The 22,601-nt window shown below is 41.8% G+C and overlaps 1 protein-coding gene across 1 annotated transcript in view; it reads right to left on the minus strand.

Moving 5' to 3' along the window:
- The window catches only part of LOC145414462 (glutamate receptor 1-like), a 654,998-nt gene that overhangs the window by 165,386 nt on the left and 467,011 nt on the right, over window positions 1-22,601 (minus strand). The window contains exon 11 of the mRNA XM_080284028.1: window positions 6,218-6,312. Coding sequence (XP_080140154.1) covers window positions 6,218-6,312 — 95 coding nt within the window. The remainder of the gene's footprint in view (window positions 1-6,217; window positions 6,313-22,601) is intronic.

Genomic DNA, 22,601 nt, shown 5'->3' on the forward strand with positions numbered 1-22,601 from the left:
TATGAGGTCGGTATATGGTAGGAGGATGAATATAGTTCTGAATGGTGAGTTGCTTGAGGAGGTACAGTGTTTTAAATATTTAGGGTCACATGTTGCTGTGGATGAAAGAATAGATGCAGAAGTGAAGTTTAGAATGAATGAAGTAGGAAAGGTGCTGAGAGGAATGAAAAAAGTGTTTAGATGTCGTTCGCTTAGAATGGATGTAAAGAGAAGGCTGTATGAGGGTGTTGTGGAACCGACTGCGTTATATGGGGCTGAAACATGGAATATGGGTGTGGCAGAGAGGAAAAGTTTGAATGTAATGGAGATGAGGTGTCTGAGGAGTATGTGTGGAGTGACGCATATGGATCGAGTGCGAAATGATGAAGTGCGAAGGAGAACTTTAGTTGTTTGGGAGATGGCTGGTAGAGTTGAGCAGAGGGTGTTGCGATGGTTTTGGCATATGGAGAGAATGGACAGTGAGTGATTGGTGAAAAAGATAACTAAATGGAGAGAAATTGTGAATGAATAAATGATGACGCAGCCCTGAGGGGATATTCTCCGCATTTGGTCTGATCAGCTAGTCAGGTCAGTTGCGGGTACGGGGATGGGTCTATTATGATGTGGCAGGGGTAAACCAGCTCTGCTGTCGGGCCCTGCTGCGGATGTCACTGATTGCACTGCGCAGTTGACCCTTGTGCGGTGTGGTGTGGTGAGGATCTGTCCCTTCTCCCCTTTGGGGCTATTTGGGGCTAAGATGCGAATGAATGTGTTTGAATGGATGAGTAAATGGGGAGTGTGTCGTCCTGTCTCGGCTACCTCCCTTTCCTTGGGGGAAGCATACTAGGTATATAGATAAGTAGATTTTTATTATTATTATTATTATTATTACTCATTATTTTAATTACTGATCTTCCTTTTCCTTTTCTTCCCCCTGTTATCTTTCCTCTGTCCCCTCTTGTTATCGTCATTACCCTCCACTTCTTTTCCTCCTTCCTCTTCTTTCTTTTTTTTCTGTTCGTATTCACCTTTCCTCTGCTCGTTTCCCCCTCCCTTTTGCTCCTCTTCCACTCTTACATTCTTCTTCGTCCAACGCCTTCACCTCCTCACCTCCTCCTCTATCTCTGCATCTCTCTGTTCCTTCTCCACCTACTCTCCTCCTCTTGTTATTCCTTCTTTTGTCATGTTACACTACCTCTTCCCATTTTCCCATCTTCCTCCTCTCGTCCCCTTTCTTCTCCGTCTCCTACTTCCATTTGAGGGTTATTTCACAGCAGTATCTGACACTGACCGGTGCATATTTTCTTCCTTTAGTGCATTAGGAGTACCCAGATGAAAGCTATGTCTTGCCGTAAATTAAGCTCATTCACACAAGTTTCGACTTGAAAGAGTTCACTTAATCATACCGTGGATAAAAGAGGAAAAAAATTCACGGTAAAACAGCGCACAGAATATAACCTGAAATCAATATAAGGTACCGCTACGGACACCAGTCTGTTGACTCGCCCATGATAACAGGTAGACACCGAGTAATGACTCTCGAAACCTAGTAACGGGATCCCAAGTCCTTAACAAATTCCTCTGAATACAATGTTCTAGGTGAAGTACTGTATTCTCTATGATGTGGAACGATATTCCTGGCTGCAGCTATGCATTGAAATACTAAAGTTAACAGACTAAATGATATTTAAACAGATAAACTTCAGTGGCTTTCTGTTATCTTGTTTTTGTTTTTTCTTGGAGAGAACCATTTGCGGGCTCCTGGCCTTTGGTTCCTTCTTCCTTGCATTAAAAAAATCGTAAATTATAAACGTGACAGTTGAGGTAATCAAGATAAATGACTAATAAAAACCAATGATTCCACTTTAGCTGTATATCACCTGAGTGAGCAGTAACGTAACTGCCTCCATCCCCAAAGGAACTAACAGCCAGAATCGAGCTCTTACCACTGAACGCACATTATTACATTACAACAGAACAGCGTTTCATACCCTTTTCCGACCTCAACACCCCCTCTGTAATAAGGTCTCAGTCCAGCACCCCTCTACATCTGGTTACTGGGACTGCAGTTGCTACACTACTGCAGGGTTAAAGTGAAATGAAATACTGCCTAACGGTTTACTTCATAGTCTAAAAAAAAAAAAAAAAAAAAATCAAGGATGCCAATACTAAGCAAATTCAGTAAGAAAAAATATAATGCAGCATTTTCTAGCACCCCCTAAAATTGATTTCAGCACCCCCTGGGGGTGCTAGAACCCCAGGTTAAGAAACGCTGCAATAGAATATATAACCCCCGGTACTTTAACACATGCCCCCACGCATCTATCCAGTTATTGAAATATAAATTACATCATGTAGCAACTGGGGCTACACAATTGGAAAATTACAATTTACCAAGTTAGTATAACGAACACCGTAACAGTTCTAACTCATGACTAATATAAATGTACTGGTAAACAGTAGCTATGCATAATAGATAAATACCATCCAAGCGTGAAATCATGATATCGTCTTGATCAAACAAATCAGCCACATTCTCACCAAAGCAGCTGGACACTGACCTCAGGCCACTCACTCACGCTCACGGTCACACTAGCGGAGTACACTAAACAAATAACAAACTAGATCCGCACTGGAAACTAGGTAACCTTCACCATTAACCGTGATATATGTATGATCTGTAAACATGTGAATCTTTTTGTGTGGTATATACGTTATGTATTACATTTTTATTTTATTCATTTAAATTGTTATATCATTTTCGTATTACTCCCTACAGAAAAATTTCAGAACTGAGACTTGGTTTATTCGAGTTGGCTTCGTCACGAACAACCTTGATACTTTTCTACACAAACTGTCACAGGCAACGCTGAAGTCACAGTTTATATATTATTACCTTAGGTTATTATATATTTTTAGATTATTAATATTACGGCAAAGACTCCTGGGATTTGCATGGTGAATGCATGGGTTATGTGGCCCACTTCTTTGGGCATACTGTTGATTAGTTCTCCGACTAACGTATTTTTTCTACTCCAGCCTTGCTGTACCCTACCAAACCCCACCTGCAGGTGTTAAAAGGGCGGGACGATGATGATGACGATGATGATGATCTAAATACGTTACTATTCGTAATTTTAACAAATTTGCGAACAGTATAAATATTCCTAAAGTACACTCCCCATAATGATGGTTCACGACAGTATAAATAATATTGTCTAGTACACAGCACGTAAATAAATTATCATTAATACAGTGATAAAGACATTTTAAGTCATCAGATTTGGGGGCCTCTCATCAAACCTTGTGAGATGGACCCAGGATAACATCTATCTATTTATCTATTCAAACATCAGTATTCATTTATATCCACTCATCCAATGTCACTTCTATCTGACCTTGCATCGTGTGTGTGTGTGTGTGTGTGTGTGTGTGTGTGTGTGTGTGTGTGTGTGTGTGTGTGTGTGTGTGTGAGAGAGAGAGAGAGAGAGAGAGAGAGAGAGAGAGAGAGAGAGACTAATTTGACTGACGTTTCGTCTTTCTTTTCAAAGGGGATTATTCGGGTTGCATATTTTATTTCATTAATTCGTTCATCTAATCCTGTGTTGCCCCATGAGGAACAGAGAAGCCCGGGTCTAGGCATGTTGGTCCTGACATTTAAGGTGAGTGACCGGCCTCACTCATCCCTGAGTGGCATTACGTGAGCAATAAACCTCAACCACCCCTTGGATATAAACCTGCATAGGCTCAATCTGATTGGAGCGCCTTAATTACCCACTAACCACCAGGTGCTATAATTTGGTTATGTGGTTACCACACACCATAGTAAATGACTTCCTGGTATACAGGAAACCATTTGGCTTGTTACTTAGTGTAGAGGCACCCGTTGAGCAGCACTACATCGAGTGAGTGGATGGTGAGCGCCCCCACCATATATAAAGTAAAGGCTCTTTCTTTTTTTATCTCATTCACAAGCATGTCAGGAATCCAACATGGCAAGAATAATTTTGGTCTATCTATCTATCTATTGTCAGACGCCTCAATCCCCTTCGGGGTGGCCACAAACAAATCGCCTCCACGTCGCCCTGTCCCCCGCCATTTCACTGCCCTGCTTCCAACTCACACCCCCCTCTCTCATATACCTCTCCACCCCATCCCTCCATCTTATCCTCGGTCTCCCCCTCCCTCTCCCCCCCTCCACCTCACTCACATACACTCTCTTCGTCAGTCTTTCACCCTCCATCCTCTCCACATGGCCAAATCACTTCAGTGTATTCCTCCTAACGCTTCCTATCACATCCACATCCACACCACAATGCTCCTTTATATCCTCATTTGTCAGCCTATCTCTCCGTGTGACTCCACAGGCTTCTCTTAAATAACTCATTTCCACTGCTCTCACTCTTGATTTGTGTCCTTCCAACAACGTCCAAGCTTCACTTCCATACGTTAGAGTTCGTATCATATTACTGTCATGTAGTAACTTTTTCACTTCCATGCTCACTTCCCTGTTTCTTATCACTGCTTTTAAGGAACCAGCAACCTTTCTTCCCTGCTGTACCCTTTCAAGCACTTCACCCTCCAAACCTCCATCCTTACTCATCACACTACCCAAGTACTTAAACATACTCACATTTTCCAATTCCTCACCATCCAACCTCGCTGTACATTCACTGACTTCACCTCTCTCAAAGACCATCACTTTACTCTTCCCTACATTCACCTTTAGTTTCCGTTTCTTACACACTCTCCCAAACTCATCCACCAAGCCTTGCAGCTCCCCTTCGTCTTCACTCAACAACACAGTATCATCTGCAAACAACAGTACAGGGAGTTTCCAAACACTACCCTCTCTCACCAGGGCCACTCCAACATCCACTACCCTACCTTGTACCTCTTTTATTACCCCATCCATGAACAGATTGAACAACCATGGAGACATGACACATCCATATTTCAACCCAACCTTCAAAGGGAAAAATTCACTTAGTTCACCATCCACACGCACTGTAGCCTTCGCACCATCGTACATACTCTTCACAGCATTCAGCAACTTCCCATCTACTCCATATAATCTTAATACTTTCCACAATCCTTGTCTATCGACCCTGTCATATGCTGTCTCCAAATCCATGAAAGCCACATACAACTTCTTTCCCTTCTCTAGAAACTTTTCCACTACAGATCCAAGAATGAATATCTGATCTACACAACCTCTTCCCTTCCTAAAGCCTCCCTGTTCTTCTCCAACTAATTCCTCTTTTCTTTCTCTGCCTCTGTCAATAAGTATCCTACCATACACTCTTCCTATTGTATTAAGAAGACAAATGCCCCTATGATTACCACACACTTCTTTTTCCCCTTTTCCTTTGTACAAGGGAATAATTATACCTGACTTCCAATCCTCCAGGACTCTACCTTCCTCGCAGGCCAATCTGCACATCTTCCATATCCATTCTACTACTATCTCTCCCCCATGCTTCAGCATTTCACCACACACTCCATCAATTCCTGGGGCTTTCCCCAATTTAACTTTCTTCATTGCTTCCACAACTTCTATCCTACTGATTTTTTCCTGACTTCACACCTCCCTTCTTCTTCCAGCCATTCCCCAGCCACTTATACTCGCATTACTTCCATCCTCTATGTTCAACAATTCCTTAAAGTGTTCTCTCCATCTGCTCAATTTTTCTCCCTTCTCCACTAGTAATCTATCATTTTTATCTTTCACTCCCCTGCTAACTTCACTTCCACCCTGTCTTACTCTCTTCACCTCTTTCCAGAACATTTTCTTACAGTCCCTCCACTTTACACTTAAATTCCTTCCAAATTCCTCATCCACTCTCTTCTTACTCTCTCCTACTAATCTTTTCACCTCTCTCTTTCTTTCTACATACAACTCTCTCTTCCGCCTCTCAACTTCTTCCTTGCCAGGTTATAATTATACACTGTAACCTAGGTGAGGGGGATTTCTCTCTCTCTCTCTCTCTCTCTCTCTCTCTCTCTCCCAGACGGTTTTTATTTAAAGTTTAGGAGACCTCTTGTAATGTAAGGTTAAATGACGGCAATATAGTACCACTAGTTTTATAAGTTTCTCCAAAGCTGAATAGGGCCTCAGCTTAGTCTGAAGATGTAAGACGAAACTTAAACTTACATCATGTGAGAGAATTATTTAAAAGAAAATGAAGAAGAGAAAACCAATGGAGGGTAACTGAAGTAAAACTAAGGCAACACTGACATGTCTCACCAGCTCCCCCACCATGCCGTCCCAGCCACCGTACTGGCCATCGTTCTGGCCACCATAATTGTCGTCCTTCACGAGTTGCAATGTGTCTGGGAAAAAAATCCCGTGAGTAAATAGGTTAACAGATACACAGGCTAGCATTAACAAGAGAATATGATTATGAGATATATATATTACTGGGCACCACAGGTGTTCTTCAAAGTTGTTAATATTTAGGAGAAAAAAAAAAAAAACTGTGGGTAAGTACATTAACAAGAGGAAATCGATAAGGAAACAATATGTGATCTACAGAAAATACAATAACCTTCACACGTTGCAGTGTGTCTTGCGGGACACAGACGAGTGAGTAACAGATTAATGGGAAAGAAGGCACCAAGTATACAATAACATAACTATGCGACAGAGACAAAACCCTACAACCAAGGAAGAAGATGCCATTATTGAACAAGATCACCCAAGCAGCCTGTACCTCCACTGAGGCAGCACCATTCCCTTTACATGTATTTCAGACTTTTTTTTTACTTTTTTTTGCAAACAAATTTATTCACGTCCTTCTGATATTCCTGTCATTATACGAAACAAAATAGTCTGAGGTTACAATAAATTAAGAGGGCAATCACTGTGCTGAAAGAAATTCCTGAAGCGCCATAAATATATCCTGCATCTCCAACACGAAAACGAAAGTAACTGCTACTAAAGACAAAGAAATTTATGTCTCTTAAAATAACACTCACAATCTATAAACGCTTCCACTTATTCTGCACAGTCACAGGACGATTCTATTAGGCTTAGAGAAATTTTGCCCGTCAAAGAATTGATACCACATGATTAACCTTGTGTGGTAGGTTGTGCCAACCATCATCCACTCACTTGATGTAGTGCTCCCTACTTATCCATCACCTGCTTCATTCTTCTTGTGTCTGCCCTCCTCTCTTCCTATTTCTCCCACCTTTTTCTCCCATCTTTCCTGTCGCTTTTTCTTTTTCAGGTGTCTTTACATTGAATGACAGGCATCATGGTTTCCTGCAAGCCAGGAAACCTTGTACAACGCTAGGTGGTAGCCATATTATCAATTGTTACGTGTTCCCTACGTGTCAACAAGTGGATTGGCGTAGGGTTAGTGTCCCTCCCCTTAAAAAGTTAAATGGCCACCCTTTACGGGATTATGGCGTCTAGGTCGTTATAGATAGATACATGGGCAATTAACCTTTACACAGGTAGAAACTTCCTCAACTGAACAAAATACTACGGAATTTTCATGAATATAATAAAAAAATGCGTCCATGGCATCGACAATATTAAAACACACGTTAACTTTTTACCTCTGACATCTCCATTTAAGTACTTAAAAACCGAGTATTTTTGTTGTATATTATTTTTTCTTTTGTTCCCCCCTCACTTCCCCCCCCAACTCCTTTTTCCCCCCCCGTTGCTTACACACCCAGGGACCGCCTCAACATTCCGGGGGTATAATAACTGTTGAGGGCCAAACAGCTACGGGTACACGACACGTATCAGAGGGCAGCCAGGGTGGGTGTATAAGAGGGGCATTCTGAAAATTCCCTGTCAAGTGGAACCGGTTTTACGTTGAAACGGCCCCAACAACTGAACCGCGTCACGTAGCCAACAAGAACTCCGCCCCCCCAACCCCGACATACCATGCAAACATTCCCTACGACTGTAAAAATGCATAAATATCATTCTCCAACAAAACAATCCGAAAATACACAGGTTCCTTAGAAGTTGTAAACCTACGAAACTGTTTACCTCTAATATGGTAACTTCATTACGTCAGACAAAAACCTTAGGTTGATTACTTTCGTCAGATGGAAGCCAGAAAATACCAATGTGCTCTCAGAAAAAAAAAAAAAAAATCAGACATAATTCTTTACCTCAAACACCAAAAAATGCAATATTATAAACAGAACTGAAATCTGCTTACACAGATACCTCACGAAATAAATTGATCAAGACGAGAACCTCTTAAATTTATTACCCCTAAAAATACATTGAAAAATCAAATATCTATCTATCTATTGCCAGACGCCTTTAATCCCGTATGGGGTGGCCACACAAAAAAATTGCCTCCATGTCATCCCGTCCCCCGCCATTTCACTACCCTGCTCCCAGTTCACCCCCCCCCCCTCTCTCTCATATACCTCTCCACTCCATCCCTCCACCTCAATCCTTGGCCTCCCCCTCCCTATCCCCCCCTCCACCTCACTCACATACACCCTCCTCGTCAGTCTCTCGCTCTCCATCCTCTCCATATGGCCAAAATTCAAATACTCACAATTAATTCTGAGGAAAGAGGTCAAGAGGTCTTCAGCTTAGCCTTTGTAGTGATCATCCCCAGAAATTTACCTAAGATTCCCCAGAAATACTCCGTTATCCTCTAATACCTTCTCATTTTCCAGCACATACCCCCAAACTCATATACTCACAGTTAATTCCGAGGAAGGATGCCAAGAGGTCAGCGAGGTCTTTAGCGTATCCCTCGTAACGATCATTGCCAGTGTAGTTACCGTCCTTCCTTATCATCAAGAATGGCTTTTCCTGTGATGAAAAAAAAAGGGGCCGCTATATCATCCCAAGGAAAATGGGATCCACATGCTTACTCGAATTTTTCATTGAGAGAGAGACAGAGAATGGGGAGGGGGAGGTACACGCACCAATATGGATGTAACGATGTAAGATCTGCTAGTCATCACCTGGTCAGTCATTTGGCTCGTGTACTTGACCGACACTGTTTCCAGCCCTCGGGTGTCGCTCCACGTCCCTATCTGAAAAAGAAAGAAAAAAAAATAAGAGAATGAATGAATGAATGAAAAATCTACCGCCAGGCAACAAATGCCATGTGACGCAAGGTAGATAACTATTCCAGCAGAGAGGAAAGTGGTAATTTTAAAGGTTAACTACGTGTGTATACGAGTAAGGAAGGAGACGGGTAATTATGAACTGCAAAGGACATTCAAGTGACTAAGAAAGGGCATAAGACGTGTATCAGATAAAAAGAGAGATTAACACACACTGTTACATAGCCTATGATTTCATCATCCTTTGTGTAATTCTAACGTACAGTATGCTGCATGTTTGATCACGAGCGTGTTCTACCTCACTCCCCCCTTCTACCCTTATAGTTGAGTAAGTCGTTCTTTCTGTTGTTCAGAGCAGGATTGTCAACTCTTTGTCCCTTATGAGACATTTGCGCGTCCTTCTTACAAGTTGTATCAAGCTCTGCTGGCCCCTATATAATGAGCTCAGTCATTAATTGCCACTTAGATCTACTCCTCATTTTGTTCACATCTCTGTCCTCCCCTGTACAATTGTTATTATTGTGAGTGCTCAGGAAGTCTCCAACCATCTAGTAGCTGTGTAATTTGAGTACAAGTGTTATTGCATTTTTTCTTGTACTGTATAGCATAAGGTGTTAATTCGTAGGCCTGGTGAGGTCTTTGTGATTAATGTAAAGTTTTACTGTTACTGTCAGCCAGTAGTAATAATATTTTGTATCTGTAATAATATATCTTGCATTCACTGAGCATTATCCGGTTTTCTCATTTTATCAGGGCTGACTTAGATAAATTTACACTTGCTAATTTCGTGTTAATAGAGGCTATTTCAGTTAACCATATATTTGACCTGTTTTTTGCTATTACATTATCCTGATGAGTCCTGAATGTTTAGTTGTTAGTTTGAGCATTAAACTTTAACTTGTAATTTTACCTAACTCTTTTGTTTTGAACCTGGAACTTTGCGGGAGAGTTTTCTCTGTTCCGTAACATAAATTTGGCGACCTCTTATCAGGATATTCAGGATATTATCATAAGGATATTGCTTGATATTTTGTGACTGTGATTTATTCATGATGTCTACTATTACTACGCTTGATGAAGCCAAAGATTTTTTGTCAAATGTGCAAACAGTGTGTGATGTAGAAAACAGAACAAAGAATGAACTTAAGCTTGTTGCTCAACAATTGGGAATTGCAGTTCACTCTCATCATTCTAAAGATCAAATTGTTGGCATGATTAATAAAAGATGGTTTAATGTAACTCCTCCAAATGAGCAAACGCAGATTGAAATAGCTAAGTGACAGCTAGCTCTGCAGGAGGCTCGTGTTAAGGAGGCTGAGTTTCAGGCACGTGCTAAAGAGGCTGAGTCTCAGGCTAAGGAGGCTGAGTCTCAGGCTCGTATTCAGGAGGCACAAATTGAACTTGCTAGGATTCAGGCAGACCATGAGTATCGCATGAAACAAGGTGGAACTGGATCATCTAGCTCTGATGATTTTGATGTGGCTAAAAATGTTAAACTTGTCCCTCCTTTTAATGAATCTGATTTAACCATGTATTGTCAGTTGTTTGAGAGGGTAGCTACGGGTTTTAATTGGCCCAAAAAGTATTGGCCAGTACTCCTTCAAACTGTTCTCACCGGTAAAGCTCAAGTAACTTATGCATCTTTGCCTCAGGATCAATCTGATAATTATGATGTAGTTAAGAGCTTGATTCTTAAGGCCTATGAGCTTGTTCCTGAAGCCTATAGAGTAAAATTTAGGACAACTTATAAGCAAGATAAGCAATCCCATGTTGAGTATGCAAAAATCAAAGAAGATCTGTTAGAGCAGTGGTTAAATTCTAAGAATGTGGATTCTGATTTTGGTAAATTTAAGCAGATGATTTTGCTAGAGGACTTCAAAAGGTGTATTAATAATGATGTAAGCCTATATCTTGATGAGAAAAGAATAGATAATTTGTCTGATGCTGCAGTTTTAGCTGATGAATATGTTCTCAATCACAAGAGATATTCTAGAGAAAAAAGAAAAGCTGAGAGTAAGTACGTTGCCTCTACTCAGAGTACAGGTAACAGGAAAGAGAGTAAAGATGATGTTTCTCAAGAAGTAAATACCAGCTTCACCTCTAGATTTCAGAAAAGTAAATGTACTTATTGTAGTAAGCTTGGTCATACTACGGAGAAATGTTTCAGGAGACAGCGTGATGTGAACAAAGAGGAGTCTTTAAATATTCAGTCAGTTGGTTTAGTGTCCACCCTTGAGAGTTCCCAGAATTCTTTAACTGAGTTAACTGAACCTGCTTTGAGGGGTAAATTAAATTCTCATGATGAAGCTCCTCTTTTCAGCAGTAACGTGGGTGGCACTCTCAAGAGTTCATGTGCTAATTTCATGTCTGATGGTTTTGTCAGTCCTCTGGACAGTAATGACAGGAAATCAGTTAAAATATATCGTGATACAGGTGCTTGCCAATCCCTTATGCTGACCAGTGTTCTAGGCTCTAATGTTAATTCCTCTGATGAAACTGTAATCTTACAAGGTGTAGGGAATAATTACTTCTCTGTCCCTCTGTGCAGAGTGAATTTAGAGTCTGGTTTTGTTAATGGTTCCGTTATGGTTAGGTTGGTTGAGACACTCCCAATGTCAGGTGTAACTTTCTTACTTGGAAATGATATTGGTGGAAGTCAAGTGTGCCCAGCTCCTCAGTTGTCTAGTCAACCAGTGATTGCGACCCAGGATTGTGATATCCCTGATGTGTTCTCTGCATGTGCTGTCACTAGGGCTAAGTCTAAAGTTACTGGTGACTTAGAGGATGATGATGATATTATCCTAGTGACGCTTTTCTTGCTAATTTGGACCACTCACCAGATGAGGCAGTACCCCGTAGTGTTGATAATTTGTCTCGTCAAGAGTTGGTTGAGTTGCAGGTTGCTGACCCTGAGTTGAAAGGTCTACCTAACTCTGATTGCAGTGAGGAAGAGTCAGCTGGTGCTTCTACTTGTTATTATATAAAGTCAGGAGTACTTATGAGGAAGTGGAGACCCCCAACAGTATCAGCCGATTGTGAATGGGAGGTTGTACATCAAGTTGTCATCCCTCGTGTTTGTAGGCAGGATATCATTAGAGTGGCTCATGATTCCAGTTTGGCAGGACACCTTGGAGTGAGGAAGACTGTGGCACGCATTTTGAAACACTTCTACTGGCCAGGTATCTTCAGGGATGTTTCCTGGTATTGTAAGTCTTGTCACACCTGTCAAGTTGTGGGGAAGTGTAATCAGACCGAAAAGGTTGCACCTCTAGTTCCCATTCCTCCTTTTGAGGCGCCTTTCACCCGTGTGTTGGTGGATATTGTGGGCCCTCTTCCTAAGACTTCTTCAGGATTTTCTTATGTGTTGACCCTGATTGATATGGCTACTCGTTATCCTGAAGCCATTCCACTTAGAAATATCTCAGCAAAGAACGTGGTTAAGGAAATGCTAGGGTACTTCACAATGTTTGGTCTACCCAAGGAGGTACAGTCAGACCGGGGAAGTAATTCATGTCAAATGTTTTCAAGCAGTCTCTGAAAGAGTTGGGCATCACCCAGATCACCTCTTCAGCTTACCATCCCCAGACCCAAGAAATGTTGGAGAGATATCATCAAACACTCAAATCGATGCTCAAGAAATACTGTTTGGAACATCAGAAAGACTGGGATAAAGGTCTTCCATTCGTTGTATCTGCCGCAAGAGAATCTCCAAATGAATCACTGGGCTTCTCACCTTTTGAACTACTGTTTGGCCATGAAGTAAGAGGACCCCTTAAGTTACTCAAGGAATGCTGGCTGTCGGAGGAAGATGACGTCAACCTGCTGGAGTATGTGATGAAGTTCAAAGAACGGCTGTCCACTGCTTTACAGCTGGCGAGAGAGAATTTAGGAGCTGCTCAAGAGAAGATGAAGACTTGGTATGATAAGAAGTCCAGGTTACGCCACTTTCAGCCAGGAGATCAGGTTTTGATTCTGCTACCGGTGCATGGGCAACCTCTTCAAGCCAAGTTTAGTGGTCCTTAATTCGTGGAGAAGAAACTCAGTGATGTCAACTGTGTCATCGCCACACCAGATCGTAGAAAGAACAAGCAACTTTGTCACATCAACATGATAAAGTTATATCACAGGCGGGACGAAAATAACCCAGTCTGCACTGTAGCTGTTCCACCTGAGTCTGCAAGTGAAGTTCTCCCATGCAGCATGAGCCTGAGTGATAGTTTGGGGAAGAATCCTGATATCATGAATGATCTCCAGACTAAGCTTTCTCATCTAGCTCCCGAGGAAAGGCAGGAGTTTTCGGCATTACTGCAGGAGTACCCGCAAGTGTTCCGTGCTACTCCAGGAAAAACCACTGTGTTGATGCATGATGTCGATGTTGGAGACACAAAGCCAATTAAACTGCCTCCTTACCGTGTGAACCCAGTGAAAGTTCCTCTCATCCAGAAGATGCTTGGCTACCTGTTGGACCACAAGATGATTGAGCCCTGTCAGAGTGAGTGGAGTTCTCCTGTCACTCTAGTCCCTAAGCCAGGTGGGTCACAGCGGCTTTGCATCGACTACAGACGTGTTAATCAGATAACCAAAACAGACACTTACCCTCTCCCTCGTGTGGAAGATTGCATAGACAAGATCGGAAAGGCTAGGTACATAAGTAAGTTTGATTTGTTAAAGGGATACTGGCAAGTACCTATGACTGAACGTGCTAGGGAGATCTCGTGTTTTGTAACACTAGGAAAGACTTTTGCATGTTCTGTAATGCCATATGGTATGAAGAATGCACCAGCCACTTTTCAGAAGCTCATGAATGTTGTAACAGAGGGTTTGGCAGGGTGTGTTGTTTATATTGATGATGTATTAATCTTCAGTGACAACTGGAAAGATCACCTATGCCATGTCAGTAAATTTCTTGAGCGTTTGGTTCAGGCTAATCTTGTAGCTAATTTATCAAAGTGTGAGTCTGGTCAAGCTAAAGTTCAGTACCTTGGGTACATAATTGGTGATGGACATGTTGCACCACCAGCAGCTAAGGTTCAGGTTATAAGTGATCTTCCCAGACCTAAAAGTAGGAAACAGCTACAAAGATTTTTGGGAATGGTAGGTTATTACAGGAGATTTGTTCTTAACTTTTCACTTCTTGTATCACCACTTACAGACCTACTGAAAAAGGGAGTTAAATTTGTCTGGACCGATAACTGTGAATCCTCTTTCAGCAAGCTTAAAGCTATCCTATTAGTCAGCCAGTGCTCGCTACTCCAAATTTTGCTAAGCCTTTTAAGATGGCTGTTGACGCAAGTGATACAGGAGCTGGGGCTGTTTTGCTGCAAGAGGATGATCAGGGCATTGAACACCCTGTATCTTATTACAGTAAGTAGTTCACTCCACCTCAAAAGAACTACTCAACTATTGAGAAAGAGCTTTTGGCCTTGATTTTGGGTTTACAGCATTTTTCATTTTATTTGTGTTCTGGTTTTGACCCCATAGTCATTTATACCGATCATAACCCACTGAAATTCCTTAGTAAGTTTAAAGATAAAAATCAGAGATTGACAAGATGGAGTCTACTTCTTCAAGAGTATTCATTAGACATACAACATGTCAAGGGGAAAGAAAATGTTATTGCAGATTGCTTATCTAGACTTTAGACAGATTGTTTTAGAGTAATAAGAAATTTCCTTTGTAAATTTCTTTTTCTTTGTGGGGAGGTGTTACATAGCCTATGATTTCATCATCCTTTGTGTAATTCTAACGTACAGTATGCTGCATGTTTGATCACGAGCGTGTTCTACCTCACTCCTCCCTTCTACCCTTATAGTAGAGTAAGTCGTTCTTTCTGTTGTTCAGAGCAGGATTGTCAACTCTTTGTCCCCTATGGCTTCATTTGCGCGTCCTTCTTACAAGTTGTATCAAGCTCTGCCAGCCCCTATATAATGAGCTCAGTCTCTGCATTAATTGCCACTTAGATCTACTCTTCATTTTGTTCACATCTCTGTCCTCCCATGTACAGTTGTTATTATTGTGAGTGCTCAGGAAGTCTCCAACCATCTAGCAGCTGTATAATTTGAGTATAAGTGTTATTGCATTTTTTCTTGTACTGTATAGCATAAGGTGTTAATTCGTAGGCCTGGTGAGGTCTTTGTGATTAATGTAAAGTTTTACTGTTACTGTCAGCCAGTAGTAACAATATTTTGTATCCGTAATAATATATCTTGCATTCACTGAGCATTATCCGGTTTTCTCATTTTATCAGGGCTGACTTAGATAAATTTACGCTTGCTAATTTCGTGTTAACAGAGGCTATTTCAGTTAACCATATATTTGACCTGTTTTTTGCCATTACATTATCCTTATGAGGCCTGAATGTTTAGTTGTTAGTTTGAGCATTAAACTTTAACTTGTAATTTTACCTAACTCTTTTGTTTTGAACCTGGAACTTTGCGGGACAGTTTTCTCTGTTCCGTAACAACACACACACACACACACACACACACACACACACACACACAGGCATTTGTCTGGGTCGCTCCTAAGGTGGATGATAAATGCTCATGTTGCTTCCGCAGACGATTTTATTCAGCTTAATTCAGACTCTTCGAACTTAAGGGATTCTATCGGATAAACCCTTCACGAACCCCTTCCTTCCTCGAGGCCCATCCTTGGTTGGAGAATATTGTCTTTCCGTCTCTCACCGTAAGTAAGGTCTGTGTGGAAGAAGCACCTTGACCTCTGTGTAACTCTGCCGCCTCCTCCTCCAGTCCTTCTCTCCATCCATTCCTTTCTTTATCTTTCTCCCTCTTATCCTAATCTTTAGTCCTCTCAAACAACTCTCTTCCACTCCTCTCAACCTTCACTTGCGTCCTTCCAACAAGGATGCGTAAACTGCAGACAAGTGATTATCCAGGTGTAATATGCAAAATAAATCACTAAGATAGAGGTGCTTGAGAGCCACCTAAGCTGACGTGAATACCACCTGACGGGTTGCAATGTGGGTAGCCGAGGAGGCTCTGTTGCATCTCCTCCTCAGCGATTTATTTTTGCATATTACGACTCAGCATTTGCCTGTATGTTTTTTATATCGTTAACATATAGACATAATATCAACAAAACACAGGAGAATATCGAGGGCAGCATAAGTCGCTAAAAAAGAAGTGCTAGTAAGTGACCGTGACCGCTTAAAATACAGCCGTAGACCTCTTGACTGGTATGTTTCTAAGAGATGAATAAAATAACCTGTCGTACGCTTGAAGAAACCAATTACTTTGTTACATGGAGAAAATGTTATTCGTGACAGATTTTAATATTTTTGATGAACTACTTTTCCCTCGTGTACAGCTGACCTACTTAGTCCCGTGACGATACTATTTATTTCAAGCTACGTCTGTACAAATTTACGCAACTTTGGACGGAGATGTACGAGTCAAAGGGCTAACTAAGGCTGTCTAAATCCTCAAGTTAAAAGTCTCACCTATATTGAATAAAATAACTTTGAAAAGATAAAATACAAAAGGGCCACGGGAATGAAGGTGGCACGTATACTGCCTGTCGCTAGGGGAAATATAATGCAAAGTAGTGAATGACGGGGAAAGGGATGATTCCGTGACTTGTTAGCTTGTCATATCACAGGGTTGCATTCCTTAGCACCTATTCCTTAGCGATCTATTTTTGGAAATGGCTGGTTAACGCCCTTCTGTACGTTATCAATGCAGAGCATGACGAAATCAGAATGCTTTACGTAACACGGTTATGGTCAGTAAGGTGTGAAAAGCAAAATAAGTTGCTCAGGAAAGGATGTTAGTGAGCATCCTAAGCCGACGAGAATACGGGTCCAAGCAGCTTTGGTTAGTTCGTGACACTTCTTCTTAGCGACTTATTCTGCACATAAAAAAAAAAAAATCCCAATATCCTCTTGACTGTTACTGATGCCAACTATGCCGATATAAAAACGATATATGTGGTGTACAAAGACAAATCGCTAAGGAAGAGGAGCTACGAAGCCTCCTGTGCCACCCAGAATACAGACCAAGTCCATAATAGCATAAAGTGAAGAGGGTGGCCGGAGTTGGTCAATGGGAGAATTATACAGAAGGTTGTGTTGGCGGAGAGAGACAGAGACCCGTTGACAAGACCCTGGTTCATGTTGGTGCTGGGACAAGACATGATGCTGGGGGTCTGTATTCAGCTGGCATCTTAACTCTCAGGCTCCTGTGACTCACTCCTAGCTCAATAAAGACGTCTGGCATTAGTTGAAATAAAAATGGTTGTCCCGAGCATGCGAGGGTGAAGAGTGAGAGGACTTCATAACAGTTTACTATTTCCACAGGTCTCTCTAACTATATCTACCTGTCTATTTATTTATCCACCAATTTATCCATCTACCTGTCGATCTATCTATCTATCTATCTGACAAGGGTTAACTAATTTGGAGGACACAGAGGACTCCATAACATTTTTATTAGGTATTTTCAAAAATTCTCTCTCTCTCTCTCTCTCTCTCTCTCTCTCTCTCTCTCTCTCTCTCTCTCTCTCTCTCTCTCTCTCTCTCTCTATCAATCTATATCCACATCCGTTTAAAGAGTAAACTAATTTGCAGGGCAAACACGACTCCATAACATTTTACTATTTTCACAGATCTCTATCTATCTACATATCTATCTCTCTATCTGTCAATCTAAATGTACACTCACTAGACGTCTCTCCAATGTTGAATAATGTCGGCTGGCAGTAAGGAAAGCATACAAAAGGAGATAATGGAAATTGCTTATAAATCCTTTGCTATGAGAGGTCTATCTAAATACCGGTACAATAATTCGCCTGGTGGTGGCAAGAGTTAAATAAGGAAATACGGTATACGGTGTGAAAGGGTCGAAAAATGCCGCCAGGGATGGAAGGGAACGACTGACGCAATGACCACCTCGGCACGACATAACTCTGAGCACGACCACTGACGACACGCTGCTAAATTCACGACGACAGCTGAGGGGGGAGGGGGCAGGTAGAGGCAGACAAGGGGTAGGACGATGGAATGGCAGAGAGAGAGAGAGAGAGAGAGAGAGAGAGAGAGAGAGAGAGAGAGAGAGAGAGACTCGTCCTTTGGAAAGGTACAGTGACACAGCGAGTGACAGAAAGGGACACACACTGGATTTGGCGGTCCTCACTGGGGCAGAAAGTTATAAAAACATGAAAAAAACTTTTAAAAAAAGCATTTTTGTGGAAACGTGGAAACATCGTTAAAAGCAAAATTAAATTATAAGAAACAAAAAGGAAGAAAGGTGAATGAAATTTACACTAAAACAGATATAAATAAATGAAAAATAATTGAAGAAAAAACTGACACACAAACAATGAAAACAAATGTTAAGAAATGGATATAATATAAAGTATGAAGACCGCAAAACAAATTACAAAAACTAAAATATACATAAAAACAAAGACAACAAGAATGAAAAATAAACAATTGGGCAATAAATCTTAAAAATATATTGAGAAACATAAAAAATTACGTAAGTGGTAAGAAACCCGAATTCAGCTAAAAACAGAAAGCAAAGACCCCATAAAAAGAACACACACACACACACACACACACACACACACACACACACACACACACACACACACAATAACAACATCCAACAAAAACGTTCAAACATTGAAGTCAGGCTAGAGATAAAGCTCAGTTGTAGCTGTTATTTGTTGCTGTTGTTGTAACCCCAGGCTCTTGTGAACTGAACTTGTGCATCTCTCCTTCCTTCTTGCAGAGGACAGGGAAGGGGTTAAGGATCGTTTGGATATTTAGGAAGCAGAGCCGGCTATATCGGTGCCACCACGGGCAGGCGTCCCTCACCAGCCTTGTGAACGACGAAAACAGATTCTAAGCGACCAAAACAGGAGCATAAACTATCGAAAAGAAACTAGCAAGAAAAAGACAAAACCACAAGAAAAACAAGCAAAACCACAATATTAACGAAGGAAAAACAAACAAAACCGCGGCAAAATCGAAGAAAAAACAAAACCTCGAAAATGCTAAAAAGCAAAACAACGAAAAAACGAAAAAAAAAAGAGAAACAAAACCAAGAACAGAAACGAAGAAAAATAAACAATACCACGATAAATGCGAAAAAAAAACAAAAGCAGGATAAAAGTTACAATAAAACTGAGAAAACCAAACAATACCACGATAGAAACGAAGAAAAAGAAATAAAATATGACACCAAATGATTCCTCTTCACGTTATTTCCATTTGAGGGACAACAGCACATCCTAAGCGACCACAATGGAGCATAAACGACCGAACCTCCCGGAAAAAAGGATAAAAACCGATAACGTGGGTGATTAATAACACTTAAGATGGAGGGAGAGAGGGAGGCTGCGACGGAGAAAAGGCGGGAGGCTGAGGGGGAAAGGCAGGGAGAAGGGACGGAGAGGAGGGTGGGATGGATGGATTTAGGGAGGTTGGAAGGAAGGCCAGGGTGGATGGGGGGAGGGAGGTTAGGAGGGAGAGTGGAACGCTCAAAGGGAGGGAAGGAGGAAGAGATGGAGGAAGGCTGGAGAGTGTGAATGAGGAAGGATAACGGCTGGAGGGAGAAATGGATGGAGAGAAGGAGGGAGGCTAACAGTGCTGCAGGGAGAGAGGGAGGCTTGCAACGAGAGGGGGGAGGGAAACCGATGAGGGAGAGAGGGAGGATGGCAGGCAGAGAGGATGAAAAGGAGGGAAAATGATGAAGGGGGGGGGAGAGAGAGAGGAATGGAAGGAGGATGTACGAGGTGGGAGGATAGAAGGAATAAAGTAGGAAAGGAGAAGGCTGACTAGGAAGGATGAGAAAGGGAGGAGAGAGGGAAGGATGGATGGTGTGAGGGATGGAGGGAAGCTGGCTAGATGGGAGAAGGAGGTAGTACGCGTAGACAAAGGGAAGACAGGAACGGAGAGGTAGGTGGAAGAAAAGCTGAAGGAGAGGGAAAGAAGGCCGGAGGAGAAGAAGGAAAGGTAGGAGGAGGGAGGGAGGGCCGTGGGAGAGGAGGAAAAGTGGAAAAGGGAAGGAAGGAAGACTGGAAGAAGGAAAGAGAAAATGAATGCCAACAGTGGATAGCAGTAGAGTGGATGGATGAGTGGTGTTGATGGGGAGTGGCTGGGTACTGTGAATGGGGAATGGGTAGGTGGATGAGTATTGTGAATGGGGGAGCTCTTGGGTGGATGGGGAGTGGGTGTGTGGATGGGTGAACGAATGGAATCGATGAAGAGAGGGTCGGTGGATGGGTGGTGTGGATGGGAACTGGGTAGATGGATGAGTGAAACAGATGGGGAAGGAGTGGATAGAGTAATGAAGAGTTTGTGGGTGGATGGACTGAAGGTGTTACTGTGCCAAATACAGAAATATAGTAGTAAAGATGAGGTGCTCCCAGGCAGAGGAGAATACAGGCCTGGGTGAGCTTTGGATGTGAATTAGTGGAAAGGAGAGCTCTGAGGCTGACTGGCATGGATTTCATACGGAGGCAGTGGTAATTAGTGGACAGGAGAGCTCTGATGTTGGTTGGTAGGGTCCTCAAACGTAGGTAGAGATGAAATAGTTAAAGAGCTCTAAAGATGAATAAGTAGGTGGCTTTTGGAAATAGACAGGTGGGTGGGTGAGTGATTTCTGGATGTACTGTACATGAGTGTATTTTGAAGTCTGTTGGCAGAGTTTAACACCTTCAATCCGCACTATATTTTTTTTGCTTTATTCCTGTAACCAGTTCGTTTTGCTACGAAGAGCTTATCAAACTGGTGTAGGTAAATTATAGCCTTCATAAACCCCTTCTCTACTAAACATCCTTTTGAAAGCTTAATGAAATTGCCTAAAGGTAGGAAATTATAAAAAGAGAACACATTACTGGATTAAAGGGGGGACAGGTGAATGTGAACGTGTTTGAGTGAATGAGCTTTACAAATGAATACGAGGTGGTCTCTATCGATGGGTAAGCGTGTGAGTGAGCTTTGGAAAGAGTGAATGGATGATTTGTGGTTCTGGCTACCAGGCTTCTTAAAATATGTGGAAGTTTACAACTGGATAATAGCCAGTTTGCTTTCATCTGACAAAACTGAGCCACTCTCGCATCTTACAAAGTAGATGGTGGTAGCGTGAAACTGGCGACTCTTAGTTATGAAGCAGGAATGAGCCTCCATGATAACTAGTCAAATTTATTCTCCAGTTCAACTGCACTTAATCATCAACTGACCTGAGAGGGGTCACAGATCTCTGTCAGGTAAAAAAAAAAAAATCATAGAACCAAAAAAAAGTGTATAGGAGGGCTCAGGAGATTGTTACGGGGGGATGGGCTATGAGGGAGGGCGGCTTGGGAGGGGATCAGCGGTGTCCTTGGTGTGTCGTGGGTGTGTATAACGACGCCTAAGGAGTCAATACAGCGCCACTGCTCAATACTGTGGCCTGATGACCAGCTGGGGGTAAAGCCGTGTGTATTAATGGTGTGGAAGGAAAATGCCAGCCCACTCCCTATCACGCCAGGTTACCCTACATCCCCCCCCTCTCTCTCTCTCTCTCGCTCTCTCCCTGTTCCTTCCTTCATCACTTTCTCTAGTCCTTCCTCCCTCCCACACTCTCTTTATCTCACTCCTTCTCTCTCAACATCCTTCTTTCTTGTCTCTTTCTACCTCTCATATTCTTGTCTTCGCTCGTCCCTTGCCTTTTATCATCTCTCCTCTCTCCTCCCACCTTCTCTCCATCATTTCCCCCGTTAATCTCTCCTCCTCCTCCTCCTTTTTTCCTCACCGTTATCCTTTCTTTTATTTTCTTAACCCTTTCCCTACGATGACGCCTTTTTCATCTTTCTATGCTCCCTTTGGGCGTATTCTTGCGGCTTAGAAGTCTCTTTCAACTGGAGAAATCAGCTACAGCCTTTCATAACCTCTTTAGTAACAGAAGTATAAAAAAACTAGACAGACAGATATATAGGTGAAATAGATAGATAAACAGATAAATAGATAAGCAGACACAGACACATGGAGACAAATAAATAAACAGATAAATAAATACAATAAATCTTAATACACTCGCTTGAAGGTATTCTGATTAACCTCTTCACTCGTGTGCCAATCTTTATTTTATTTATTTATTTATTTTTTTGCTAGTACGAGATGATTTAATTTGATAAAGGGAAGACGCCTCGTAGTGAAGCAGTTCAAGGAGGCCATAACTAAACGCTCACGGTTCTAAAAGTCTCTCCTAAGTTGTGTAAAGCCGTCCAGTGTTAGCCAAGAGTATAAAAAATTCGTCTTGAGATGAAAAAGCAAAAGGATTGAAAAAAAAAAAAAAAGTTAACACACTGAAGAGGCCGACCCATTCGGTAAGATCACGACATTCGATTTCGCTCTTGCTATCTCCAGACGATTTTCTTCACGCTGATCGACTTCTTGAACTTGGGGATTAGAGATAGCTTTAATTAACCTGGTGTGTATGAGAGAATTCCTGAGATAAAAAAATAATTATAATTTGGAGGAAACGAAAATACTTTTTTAAAAAGTTATTGTATGATAAGGTTAAGGTCTTGTTTTTTTAATCGTCTCTCTCTCTCTC

Source organism: Coenobita brevimanus, chromosome 1 (assembly GCF_032717465.1).
Source record: "Coenobita brevimanus isolate Jiangsu-jjx chromosome 1, ASM3271746v2, whole genome shotgun sequence".
Taxonomy (NCBI): domain Eukaryota; kingdom Metazoa; phylum Arthropoda; class Malacostraca; order Decapoda; family Coenobitidae; genus Coenobita; species Coenobita brevimanus.